General features: G+C 44.7%; 1 protein-coding gene across 5 annotated transcripts in view; it reads right to left on the bottom strand.

Annotated features, from left to right (window-relative positions):
- Positions 1-3,020: 3,020 nt before the first annotated feature.
- The window catches only part of MARK1 (microtubule affinity regulating kinase 1), a 119,545-nt gene continuing 108,244 nt past the window's right edge, over positions 3,021-14,321 (bottom strand). For 2 of the 5 annotated variants that reach the window (XM_047704875.1, XM_047704871.1), the window contains 3 exons: positions 9,199-9,210; positions 8,528-8,572; positions 3,021-5,007 (listed from right to left, as the gene is read on the bottom strand). In XM_047704875.1, coding sequence (XP_047560831.1) covers positions 4,653-5,007; positions 8,528-8,572; positions 9,199-9,210 — 412 coding nt within the window. In that variant the 3' untranslated portion in view covers positions 3,021-4,652. The remainder of the gene's footprint in view (positions 5,008-8,527; positions 8,573-9,198; positions 9,211-14,321) is intronic. The other 3 variants (XM_047704873.1, XM_047704872.1, XM_047704874.1) reach the window with 3 other exon arrangements.

Raw genomic sequence — 14,321 nt, 5'->3', positions numbered from 1 at the left:
CTGGGACGTAGTTGAGTTACTCAGTTATCCTTCTGAATAATTAAGTTTTGTTATGCAGGACCCAAATAAGATTCCACAACTGAGGCAAAACTTCTGAATATTCTACCCTCTGACCCAGGAATCCTGAGTTTTCACTAGGGCTGGCTGGAAAGGGCACGACTTCCATATGAGGGTTGATCATTCTAACAATTCCAGGTGGTTTTCGCCAGCCTATGCAGTTTTCTCAGATGCTTGATCTCTGCAGATCTTTGAGGTTTTCGTAAAGCTCTCTCCCCTCCAGACTCTAGCTGTCTTGATCTCCCTGGGCTCTCAGCTCTGGCTCCTTAATGAGGGCGAACCCTAGGTTCTACTTGGGTTCCCCCTCCCCGTGCCACAACCTGGAAACTCTCTCCAGGGAAATAACCGGGTTGACCAGAAGGTTTATTTCGTTTGTTTCCTCTCAGGGTTGACTGTCATAGCCAGTCTCCTGAGAACATTTCATCAGAATGAGAACCCCTGCATGCATCTGTTGTTTCATACATTTTGTCTATTTTTGTTTGTTTGAGGTGGAAGGGTAACTCTGGTACTTGTTACCACCTTAGATCAAAGTGGAAGCCTTGATATGTGAGCTGAAACCTGGATTACGTGCCAGGAAGCTCTCCCTGCCGCCCCCTCATCCTTTTATAGCACACGTCCCACTCCTGATGTCTTGCTGATCCGTCCTTTGAAATGTCTCTCAGATACACTCCTTTCACCCTTTTTGATCCTGGAAAGATCTCTGACAAGATCTTCCTGGCTCTAGCATTTGACCAGCTCACAAATTTTTCTTTTCTTTTTTTTTTAACTTTACTACTGTTTCCCCAGAACCTAGAATCTGATGTACGCTAGCCCTCAACAAAGTTGCTAAAATTAATAAATTGGTCCTCTTTTAAACACAACTTACTAGTATTTCTTTGGCTTGTAATGCCTCTTAATTGCTCCCCTCTAACCAAAAGTCAAGTCCAAGCTAGGGTTGCCGATCTGTGCTTTATATAACCTGCTATTCGTCAACCTATGTGACTCCTACCACTCCCTAGTATAGGTGGTTTTTAAAAATATATATATATTTATTTATTTAGGTAAACTCTACCCCCAGTGCAGGGCTTAAACTCATTACCCGGAGATCAAGAGTCACATGCTCGACTGACTGAGCCAGGCAGCACTCCCCCGCCCCCAAGTGATGTATTTTTAACGTATGTCTTATAGCCCCTACTGGCTACAGGCCTTTTCTCACATGTTCATTCTTAAATGATCATTTCCATTCTGCCTCTTAAATTTTATTCATCCTCAAAATCCTTAAAAGGTCTCTTTTTCTCCTATTTATGCAAAAACTCACCTTTCCTTAAATTCCTATGGAAGCTCCTGTCTGTGCTTGCTTGAGAACTTCCATTGTTCCAGTGTGGGTGTGCTTTTTACAGTTTTGTGTGCCTTACATTTTGTCTTTCCGAAATGGACCCAAATCTCAGAAGTAGGAACCACCTTTTACGATTCTTTCTTAGGTCTTAAGACACAGTGGGTGCTGCGATAGACTTAAAGTGAAGGCAGGGACCCCTGTAAGTACTTTCTTATGGGCTCACTTACTTACACTAAATTGGTGTCTCACTTTTTTGTTGCCTACATTGTGAAATGATCCTGAAAATCACTTCCCAAAAGATTTTTTTTTTTTTTAAAGTAAATTCTACTCCCAATGTGGGGCTTAAACTCATGACATTGTGATCATGAGCTGCGTGTTCCACCGAATGAGCCAGCCAGGTGCCCCAAGGCCTTTCAGGTTTTATTTTATTAGTAGTAGTATTTTTAAAAGATTTTACTTATTTATTTACGGAGAGAGCTCACAAGTAGGCAGAGAGGCAGGCAGTGGCGGGGAGAGAGAGGGAGCAGGCTCCCCGCTGAGCAGAGAGCCTGACGTGGAGCTTGATCCCAGGACCCTGAGATCATGACCTGAGCTGAAGGCAGAGGCTTTAACCCACTGAGCCACCCAGGTGCCCCTTATTTTAAAAAAAATTTTTAATAAAAAAAAAAAGATATTTATTTGATCCAGAGAGAGACAGCAAGAGAGGGAACACAAGTAGGGGGAGCGGCAGAGGGAGAGGGAGAAGCAGGCTCCCCGCTGGGCAACAAGCCCTATGTGGGGCTTGATCCCAGGACTCTGGGATCATGATCTGAGCCGAAGACAGATGCTTAACGACTGAGTCACCCAGGCGCCCATCAGGTTTTAAATCAAATCCTACCTTAGACAATATTACTGGGTCAAGATTCTTGAGTATTACTTCATGTTATTATTTGTCAAATTTTTATTTATCAAATTCAATATTGTATCCTGGTCTCTACAAAATAATTAATCTAATATTAGGGATGTTAAGTCAAATAATATTTAAACAGAAACCAAGGAAACCCTGATATCACATAGCCAGTGAATATAAGTGGTATTTATTTATGTAAACATATTGTAAAATTCCTCTAACTCGTCAAAAAATAGTTATGTTGTCATATAAAATGGGAAAATCTGAAATGAATATCAAGATTTCATTTTTAGTTCATAAAAAATTCTGAAGTAAAGTTCCTTGCCACAAATATATGAGTTAACCAGAGTGAGAAAATGTAACAAAAAAAGAAACCAACCCCTGTCCTCCAACCGCCCCCCCCCATCAGTTTCTATGATGGCTTTTTTTTTTTTTTAAGTGTTTTGATGCTAGGAATTCCTATAAAAAGTGTCAATTTTTCTTGTCATAATGACATTTTGAAAACCTACATAGTTCCACCCCCAGCCAACTAAATTTAGAACACAGGAAATAAACTCCCAATACAGAATATTTTTGTGACAGAAAAAAGGTAATTCACATTCTGATAAAGAGCAGAAGACAAGTGCTTTATTATGAGAACTGTTCAAGTAAAATTTCAGTGTGCACCAGTGAAAGTGAATAAAGATTTGCATCAATTTTTCTGAATGAACACTAGGTCAAAAAGGGGGCTACACAGGGTTGTTGTTGTTGTTGTTGTTGTTTTCCAAACACCATCCTTTGCTAAGGCAAAAATACACTTCATTTTAGAACAGAACTGTTACAGAAGAAAGCTACGTCACAGTACAGTACAGAATGTAAAATTCACCCTAGTCCGGACGCCATTACAGAATGGCACGTCACCTACACATGGAGCTTTCTGATGTAGGTTAGAATTACAGTATTTATCACAGCTTTATTCTCCTTTGAACGATAAAACTTCAATACACTTTTCCTTTTCTCAGGAGTGTGCAGATGGGGCCCATATGTTGATATTACAGTAATTACAACATTAAATAACATTGCACAGTCAACCTCCAAGGCTAATTCCGTAAAAAATAACAAGTATGAAAAGGTACCTTTCCTAGTGGTTTTACGTCACATATATCACTAATTATGAAAGAAAAGGAGGCAAATGCCCAATTACAACGCTGCACATTATAGGCATAACGATGTGGAATAAATACAAGAAATCTGGCAAAATAGTAAAAACAAACAGGTTACCTGGGAACAAACTCAACAACCACGTAAGCATAAATCAATAATACACTGTTATAAATAGTAGGTTTTGCTCCAAAGTCTCCTCTAAGTACTTACAGATATTACTGTGTCGGGGGTGGATGAAGAGGCTGGGAGGAGAAAAGGTAAATGTTCCCAATGCCAGTTAGTTCCTGAGGTGGCATTATTTCTTAACTGACACATTGATCAACACTGTAGGATGAGTTTGTGCTATGAGACGGTCCCGATATTACTCTATTTCCGCAATTACACTGCGGTATTCAGGAGGCAGCAAACCTAAGTGAAAGTTCACATTTATAATAGCCAGATGGAGTATTGATTCTTTTTAATTTTGCTGCTACATTTAGCAGTGGGCCAGAAAACACTTTGAAGTTTCAAAGAAATTTGATACAGGTTTAACTTTTTCCCCAGCACTTCTTAGATAGCTCAAGGCGAAGCAATGATTATTTCCATGTAGTTTATTTTAAAAACCCTAAGTGCCAACACTGTAAACATTTTGTATTTTCTCAACTACACCTTGTCTGAGAACAAGGAGGAGAGCAAAGATAAGCAGGAATAATTCTGTGTATAGTAAAGCTGATTACTTATCAGCTTCTGGTTTAAATTTAAATAGGATTTAAAAATAATTTTTAAAAGTCCATGCTACAATTTTAAAGACCATTTCTGTGCACTTTTAATTCTGGGCACAATTTTCAAAATTGCATGATGGAGGTAAGAATTTAAAAAACCCACCAGAATGTACATAACAGGGAAGAACATCTCCAACTGAAAGCGTCATACACTTATGTGCAGAAATCTAGACAACTATACAAGTTCTTTAAGCAATCATCTGTTTTATTATACAACTCTATGAACAGAAAAATGAACAGAAATACACAATATACTTACCTGTACATGTGAACCTACTTTTTTAGCTACAGATATTTAGTATACTTCACACGGACTCTAGCCGTCCAGTCCCTAACTATGTATGTCCTTATTGCATGAAGGGCAATTTCTACATGGTGGGGGAGGGTGGGAGACTCACAGGCCAATCGCGTTAGGCATTACCAATACATTCAAAACTGCACCTCATACGTGAATGTATCTTCCCTGATCCTGTAAATTTGAGTTTCTTTACAGCTTAAGCTCATTTGCTATTTTAGATGCGATGTTCTTAAAGGCAATAGACGTCCCAGATATTCGCTTGAAGCGGACCCCGTTCAGTGACAGGCGCGGCAACTTGCAGACCTCCATCTCCCACTGCACGAGGCTGTCCTGTCTAGCATCTCCGTGGACGCAGAAAAGCAAAAACCTCTCTTTCTGTTCATAATCACAGTTATTTGCATCTAACACTTTCCGGATTTCTCTCATCATGTCATTGGGGTCCATTGAACTAGTGGTCTTCATGCTCCACGTGAAACGCAAAGAACGTGGCTTAGAATCTTTACCCTCTTCCTTGTCTCTTTCTTTTGGTTCCCCGGACGTACTTCTAGAAGGAGAGGGCAGAGGGAGAGAATGGAAACAAAAACTGTGTTCAGCAGAGAAATCAAAGCACACGTGAAACCTAAGCGGTCATCGCTCAGAGTCTAAACTACCCAATTTACAGACCGCCTTCAGGTAGATACAAATGTTTGCGTCATCTCGCTGTCCCCAAAACCGACCCCGGGACGCCATCTGCCTTGGCCTTGTTTGTGGCAAACGAGTTTACAGCTGGAAGTGAAGAACTTAACACTTTGTCAGCTCCTTCCACAACTTCTCTGTTTAAGCTGCAAAAGCAGATTCTCCATTTTCTGCACCTTTGCACAAACAGAAACCGCTAACATTCTCCTTACGAATACATATTTTTAAAAATGTAAATTCCCCCTTTTCTCTACCTTTTTTGGGTAGGAAAAGGAATGGGGGCAAGGCTAGCAGTAATGGCGACAGAGGGACTATTTACACCGCATCGTGCTGACAAACCGTGTTGCATTGCAAGGAGGTGAAGGCGTCAGGTCGCACCACACGGCTAAGTGTAGACATCAGGCCCTCTCGGGGTCTCAGCGTTTTGCTAAAGACATCCTTAACGGCCTCTGCGAGGCTCCACGTGGCCCACACCCCCCTCCTGCCTCCAACCCCTCATTTCGTACCATCTTCCTCCCTGCTCCTCCTTCTCAAGACGCACTGGCCTCCGTGCTGTGCTCAGGACACAAGGGCTGTTCCTCAGGGAGCTGCATGGCCACCTCCCTCCCTTCTTTCAGCTCTCTGCTCACTTTCTGCCTGCGGTAAACCTTGACCAGCCTTGGGCACCCCCAGCTCCTCCCGGCACGGCCACCCACCGCCCTGCCCCTGCTCTAGTGTTTCCTCACGGCCCTTGCTACATTCTCATATACTGTATTTTCCCCTAATACACCATCTGATTAGTTTAGCTATGACGGTCATTGTTTTCTGTCCGACTCTGCCACTGGGCTGTGACTTCTGGGAGAGCCCAGAGTCTTATCTGTTTTGCTCCCTGGTCTCTCTCGGGCTGCGCTGGGCACATGGGAGCTGACGGACACGTTTGTTAAGGGACTCAACCTGACTGAACTGTCCTTATTGTAGGTCTCCCATAAATAATACAGAACCAGAAAACCTATTTCAAATCATCCCAGAAAGGTAAAATAGATTATTTATGATTCAGAAGACCCTGTAATTAAGTTTGCGGAGCAATTTTCCAAAGAGAGATGTTGCCATTTTAACTTGTTAATTTAGCTCACTTATATGTGATTTAAAGAAAAAATGATAACCTTTGAAAGGAGTCTATAACCTACGATATGAACATTTCGTATTCATGTATATGCTTTATGTCAAAGTCAGCATATAATACATACTTGTATATATGCATTTCTATGTGTACACTGCTATACACGTTTTCTTCCTCATTCCTAGGTACCTGAGCCCAAATCTCTGCAAACCATGCAAGTTTGAGAAAATCAGGAAAGGAAGAAGTAGAGAAAATAAACTTCTCAAGACTATTAGATAAATACGGACAGTGTTTGTTTCACTGTCTTCTCTCTCATTCTCTTTTGGCTCACAGACACTAAGCCACTGCAATACAGGCCTCCCTGGGCCTGCAGATCTCCTGAGAGTCATTTATCAGAACCACATGCACAGCTCTGGTTATGGAATCGGCATGCCAGGGCTGGAAGGGACCCAGGAGAACACGTGATTGAACCCTCATTTTAAAAACAGAACCGGTGGCTAGGAAACTCACAGTACTTTTCTAAGGTCATAGAGCTAATGAGCTGAAAAAACAAAGACCAGGAAGCAGTTTTTCTTCCATTCCACCAAGGTCATTTTTCTACATGTATCTCAAAGGTGTTTCCACTGGGGATGGGAACTGTAGAAGGTTCCTGAAAATGCTAAGGCTACTTATGACAGCGAACATTTACTGGGCACTTACTAGGTGCCAGGAACTGTTTCAAGTGCCTAACATGCATTATTTACTCACTTACCCTAACGACTCCAGAGTTAGAGCAACTGCCCAAGGTCACACAGCTAGGCAAGTGATAGGGCACAGCTCAAACCCCTGGGGTCTGGCTCGAGAGCCCCAGCTTTTCACCAGTGTGCCCTGCCACGTCCCTGACATGACAGGACCTCCTGATCCTCGCAGTTTCCTCAATTGTAGAATGGATACTTTTCACCGGGCTCTTGTGAGAACTGAATGACCAGCTAGTTATAGGCAGTAGGCACTCACTAAGGTTGTTGAAAAGCAAAAAGAGAAGAAAAAAAAAAAGAAAACTAACCCCAGTAATAATGAAAGAAAGGGACCACAGCCCCGTGGAAAGGACAGAGTACAGACAGGTAAGCTGCAGTGACCAGCGGCCACCCGTGGCACTCGCTGCACTATCAAGTGTCTCAGAGGGAAATTTTGTGGAAAGGCGGGATGAGACACAAGTCTCTCTGAAGCCATGACTCAGGGAGGGGAGGGGCTACCCCAAACGTCCTTCATGTTTATTTCACAGGCAGAAGGAAAGTCACAACTATTCGTCCTGCCTCCCCTTCCTCCGGCTGCCTACCATGGTGACTCGGGCACCTAACTCAATAGACAGACATTTCAACTACTGTGACCAAATATAGCAGTTTGCAAAAAAAAAAAAAAAAAACAGATCACCTAGGAATACTTGGTAAAGTCTTCCCAAAGCTCATTATATTTTATATTTTAATTAATTTTAAGAGGTAGAAATTAAACTGGGGGTTGTGCTCGGCCGGTCAAAACTCGTTCTTGAATGAAGCTGGGGCATCTGTCCTACCATGGAGGTGCTCGTCCAGGTCCTGTGATCTGTACGGGTCCTTTCAAGCTGGCGTACACGCCAAATAATTTAATACCTTCCTTTCTTCCACTTCCCGTTTGTCAATATGAACACAAGTACTAACACTCTATTGGCATGGGCCCCGGACCTGCAGCACCAGCATCTCACACAGCGACCTCCAACCCAACCTCAAACCCTGGGGGCGGGGCCCCCCACCTGATTCCAACTGGGCTTGCGCTGGAGACCCCCGTCAGAAGGAACACACAGCCACTGCCGGATGCCAAAAACCATCGAGGAAGGCAGGGCGAGCATCTGCAAATGTGGTCCGCCACTGCACACTCACCTAAAATATTCCTAATATCAAACCTTCCTACATAATTTGGCCACCTCCATGTTGAGTGTTATCTAATTCCAGTTACATCATTTTAGTGAGAAAAGGATCAGTACATTTTAATCCATTAATTCTTCTGCTAGGACACATTTTATAGGACAGGAAGGCTACTTCTCCACAGAGCATACAAGTCAAAACAATGCTGAGAAAACGCAAATTTCAAGTGAACTAACTCACACTTTGTTAAACGCTAGGCAACATTAAGCAAACCCATCCCGATATAAAAGCGTAAAATGCACATACTCTCTAGTTATTAGCTCTATTCAGATTTATTAGGTCCTGCACGTCTTTCGAAAGCACGTCTGCATAGACGGGGGCCTAGCAGCGAAGTATTGGTAGTGGCTCCTCACCTTGAGGTGTCTGTGCGGCCACTGGCTTCGCCTTCACTGGGATCCCTCAAAACAAAGTGGAGGTTGAGATTTAATGATAAGAGTGAAAAATAGACCAAGAAAACCCACATCTAAAATGATGTTAAAGTTAACGTGTTAAGCAAACTTCAGCACACTTTTCTGTTACTAGTTAGCCTCACACGGCTTTGCACGTTTGCGCTGTAAGCAGCGCAGCTGCCATTTTATTGAGCGTCTACTGGGTCTTGTCAGAGGAGATGCTAGATTGATGGTTTCGGATTTTTGTTTTTGTTTCTGTTTTTAAGAGGATCTTCCAATTCCCAGTCACAATTTTAAAGTCAGAATTTCTCTTTTGGTTGAGTTTAGTTCAATTCATAGTTAAAACTATTTAATAATTTTCAGCAGTGAGATCCAACTTTGTATTTGTTATAAATGTAATTCTAGTAGTCGCTCAATTTAGAAAATATATAAGTTAACCTTGTTGTTAAAAATAAAGTTCAACATATCTGTGTTTCTACAAATAAGAACCAAGTTTAAATCAGCAATGAACTTAACTTCACATGTTACACTAGTGATTCATGCACACGATCAAACGTTACAGCAAACCGACAGCCTATCCAAGCAGGTGAGTCTAAAAACATGAGTTCAATCTTAAGCAGAAACATTCATCTTACCTGGATATCCACCTGTGAAATAAAACCAGGAAAACTCTACTAATCGTCCTTCTGTTGAACGTCATTCATATTTTTGAAGTCTACCAAAATTTTAACTACTTTGTCATTTTCAAATGTAATTAAATCTTGACAGAGGAGCATCAAGTTAAACACCAGTTTAGATGCATTAAGAGATGGCATGGGAGAGCAAAATACTATTAAATCACTGGGAAGAAATAACCAACTCAAACCCAGAAGTTAATGTTTTCTTAATGTTTTCACTGTTCCAGGAACATTCATGTTATTTCTGTAAAGTGACTGCAGTGGGAATAAAATCAGGGCCACTTTCCTCATCCCCCAATGAGCGAATCATACCCATACACCGAGCTCTACAGCTTGAGCTGGAGGCTAGAGATACGAATGCCTTATCTATCTCAGTCTATCTTTAATACCAGGCCTCTCTTGACAAACATGGTGTGCAAAAACCATTTTCCTCTCCGAGTCAAAAAGGACAAACAAGACATATTCTTACACTCAAATGGGGATTTCTTAAATGTCCAATAACTGGCATTTTCCTTGGCAAGTGTAATAATTCAGTGTTATCTACACAAACCTATCTTTATGATAGCACACGGACGTATCTTTAAAAAAATAAAATAAAAAAACAAGAGCTGGAAATGCATATCCTCGGGCACGTGCAGCCGTGCGGATGTCCTGGAGGGCGGCCCATCGGCGGGAAAGAAAGGCAGCGAGGCCGCTGCTCTAACAGGAAGGGGCGTGCGTCTCCCCGGGCTTGTGACCTACTCCTAGTTCGCCGGCTAAGTCGCTGTTAGTAGATACCTATTCCGCAGCTGCTGAACTGGAAGCATTAGGAATGAGGCTCTACTTCTCCTGTTCTCACTGTTGAAACAGCCACAGACTCATCGTGTCCTCCCACCCCCTCATTCCTGCCGTCCTGGAAGCCGACGGAGACACCGACTTGAAGAGCGTCTGCCGTGTGGCAGTGGCTTCACCTAGTCCAGCCGCCCGGAGGGAGGCAGCTGGGGAGAGACAGAGCCCGCGGGCTGTCGGAGCACATGCAGGGCGGCAGGGCTCCCCGACACTGAACACTTAGAAAACACAGACAAAAGTGGCCAACTATCTTATACACAGCAATATATACTCAACTGAACTAATTTGGCTATTCCCTAATAAGAGAGCGCTATGGTTAAAAAATCATTAAGGTTGGGGCGCCTTGATGGCTCAGTGGGTTAAGCCTCTGCCTTCGGCTCAGGGTCCTGGGATCGAGCCCCACATCGGATTCCTTGCTCAGCGGGGAGCCTGCTTCCCCCTCTCTCTCTGCCTACTTGTGATCTGTCAAATAAATAAATAAAATCTTTAAAAAAAAAATCATATGGTTTGCTACAACCTCCAGTTTGTACAGTAGTTCAATGGAACTATCCAAACAAACGGTTCTCAATGCTGTTTAAAAGGCTTTTTTTTTTTAGGCTTTTGAAATAGTATTTCTACACCCTCCCGGATAGAGAACTCTAGTGTAAGTCACTTTCCTAATTGGAAAGTTCTTTCCTAAGACCACAAAACAACTCTCTCACGTGGTCCTCTCAGCATACAGCCTTTTTACTGGCCAAGGAGAACTTAATACTAACGGGCTTCCTCTTTGTAACAGTGGTTTTCGAGTACATGAATGATTAACTCCAAATTACTCTTTGCCCTTCCCTTCCTAAAGTTTAACAACCCAAATTTTCTTACTTTTTTCCCTATAACATCCTATCTTTTCCTCTTTTCAAGCATCTAGTGGCACATCAACTCAGTCAGTGCTAAAACTGGCGAGGTGTCGGGGCTGTCTCTGTTGACATCACCCCATCAGATGAGGTCTGGTGGGGGTGGGGGCAGCTTGTAGCCGGACAACACCGTGACATCACCAGGGGGCCGCTGGTCACTCGGGGTGCCAGTGTGAGTCAAGGGGAAGTGAGGAAGGCAAAGGGAACAGACAGAAAGGTAGGGCTTGAACTTAGGATGGTCTTAAGAAGAGACAAGTGGGAAGGACGGACAATCTGGGAACTGGGGTGAGAATAATAAATAATAAGACTAGAATAGCTCCTGAACATCAGGAAATTCTCCCGGTTCCTTCCAGGCCTCCAACCTTCCAGAAAGTTCAATATACTGAGCACACAGTTAGATCCACCGCACTTCGGTTTGCTGGCTGCTGAGAACGCCACAGGTCGCTCCTGGTACAGAAAGCAGCGCTCTGCGTGTGCTCCTGCACTGGGCCGTGCGTGCGGCCCACACACCCCTCTGCAGCTGCGCAGGCGACACGAGGGAAGACCGTGCCCGGCAGTGAGCACACACGCACTCCTAAAGCCAATGCTGTTCACGTGGTGACAAGTGACCTCCGAGGAGAACTGGGAATTTTTCCTTTTCTCTAACCAAACCCCGAATTAATTAAAAATATGTCAAAAGTTAAAAGACAAAAAAATCCTACCAAACTGCCAACAAAGGTTAGCAAACAACTTCTACCCTGGCCTCTTCTCCCCGAGCTGCCCCTCAAAAGGCTCTATGAAACGACACTGTCCAGAAGTTAACAAAGGCATTGTGGAACTTTGGAAATGTTCCTGTTGGCTCCCCTCAGAGGCCAGCTGGGCCACCCTTCACCCTCAGAGGACTTTCTATTTCAGGGCCTGCTTCCTTCAGAGCACTTACCGGGACTTACTATGACCTTATCTGTTTACTTTTAAAATTGGTCTTCCACACTATTCAACCACTCATTCCATAAATGTGTGAGTGTCACGTCACGGGTCGCTGCAGGCCCTCAACACGCAGCAGCAGATTCAGCAGAGAACAAACAGGTAAAGCGGGGTGTGTGTGTGTGTCTGTGTGTGTGCGCGTGATGGTTTCCGGTGGTGTTAGGTGCTACGAAGAAAACAAAGCAGGGAGAGGGCCGCTGCTAGAAGAGGCAGTGATTGTAAAGAGGGAATGGAGGAAGGGCTCGCTGGGGAAGGGACACTCCAGCAAAGATCCAAATGAGTGCAGAAGCAGCCAGCCGGGCAGGTGAGGGGATGGGGGGGGGGGGAAGGGGAGGGAGGGAGGAGAGGGTTCCAGGGAGAAGGAACTGCAAACGCAAAACCTTGCACGGGGGCACGGTGAGCCCCGGTGTGCACGAGGACACTCAGCTGCCCCATGTGGCCTGCGTGTGACCAGCAACGGGCGTGGGGAGAAGACGAGGTCAGAGCAGAAATGGCCAGACCACAGTGGCCTCCAAGACCACCGTGCGGGCTTCGAACTGTGTTCTGAATGGGATAAAAGCAAGCTGCGGGCTTTCAAGTGCGGACAGACCCTGCTGAGCACAGAAGTGAGGAGGGCTGTTAGCAGGCAGAAGACGAGCAGCGGGTTCGGTGACAGAGGCTGCGGTAGGAGTGACAGAAGCAGCTACATCTGGGAGATGCTGGGAAGGCAGAGCCAACACCACAGGCCAGCAGCCTGGCACGTGGTCTGAGAGCTACAAGGAAGGCGTCACCATTACCTCATGTGGTGAAGAAAGAGGGAGGACCGATGTTGGGGGGCGGTGGGGAGCTGGATTTTGGGCACAGTCTGTCTGGGAGTCTATGACAGCACTGTGGAGAGGCTGCATAGACAACCGGCTACGGGAGTCTCTAGTTCAGAGGAGCGATCTGGGCTAAAGACACAGGTTTGGAAGCTGTTCACGTAAGATGAATGTAAGGACATCGGCCTGAATGAGATCCACAAGAGAGTGAGGACAGCCAGAGAAGAGAGCATGTCCAGAGCCCAAGCCCTGGGGCAGTCTGGTACTTCGAGGTCAAGGGGAAAGGCAAGGGAACCTGCAAAGAACCAGCAAAATGGCTGGAGATGGATAGTTGGAGAGGTGGGAGGAAGACCAAGAGCCAAGTGAGCAAAATGTTTGAAGGGCGCCATGCTGTGTGGTAAGTGCTCCTGGGAAGGGGGCTCCCTCCGTCTCCCTCGCGGCTGGGGCAACGGCACCAGCAGGCGGCAGGTCCTCCCAGGTCTGTCACGTGGCTCTACAGCCATCCTCCATCCCAGGCTCCCAAAAGACTTTCTCCCTGCCACGTTCTTGCTCGGACACTCTGTCCTAACGTCTTCTCCAGGGCTCTTTACTATGCTTCCTCTAGAATCTATGCTTTCATTGCAAAGTAAAGAGAAATATGTTACACGTTGCTTAATGTACAATTAATAATTGAGCTTCTTGACTCAAAACCATTTTCCTTCACTTCAAAATTAATCCTGCCCTAGCCATGACTAATTAATCCTGGCTTTGAGTGGTCAGCCAAATTCCACCCAGCAGAAACTACTGCTGATCCGACCAGGACCTTGAAGACGGTCAGACAGCACTAACTGTCCTGCTGACTCTGTGGTGAGCTTCCTTCCGGCTCTTTCTCTCTCCAGGTGTCATGCTGCGTGGTCGCTGCCCACATGGTACAACATCACCGTTGATATGGTTAGAAATCGATGTTGCACTTGAGCATTTAAAGTTTTAAATTCAGCTGGGGAGCCTGGGTAAACTGTCCATGAATAGCTCCAAGAAAAGGCGAGAGACTAAAGCTGCTGCTTCTCTTTGCAGCAACCGCTCTCTGAAATCCTAGAACACTAATAACCTGGATAATTAAGTATTTAATGTTTTTTTTTTAAGGCACGTGTAATAATTTCCTCCCTAGAATTTCTACCTCCTCAAACAAGTCTGTGGTTCGGAGCTTTAGCTGCCCCCCACCCCACGGACAGCGGTGCCTTCCTCTGGCCTCACATTCTGCAACGCGTTCTGCTCGTTATCACGCCGGCTGCTTACACGTCTGCCCCTTCCAGGACTGCAGGCGTCTGGAGCACACAGATGTGGTCTTACTCATCTTTGTGTCCTGCTTGGCACCTAGCACAGGGCTTTGCATGTGTGGGATTTTGCAGGCCTTCAGGGGGACCTGGTCATAGATCAAGTGGACATCCACCGGCATCGTGTTCAGCGACTTCCATCGTCAGTGCGTCAGGGAACTTTTGAGAAGAGCACAATTCTGTTTGATTAGAAGTTGACTATACTCGGACTCATTTTGTTTTTGCTGGGTTTTGGTGTTAAGCTTCTATGAGGTTGAATTCCTAAGTAATCCATGTGACTCCAAAACAGA

Source organism: Lutra lutra, chromosome 15 (genome assembly GCF_902655055.1).
Source record: "Lutra lutra chromosome 15, mLutLut1.2, whole genome shotgun sequence".
NCBI lineage: Eukaryota > Metazoa > Chordata > Mammalia > Carnivora > Mustelidae > Lutra > Lutra lutra.
Note: the sequence above shows the minus strand (reverse complement) of the source record. Positions and strands in the feature narration are given on the sequence as shown.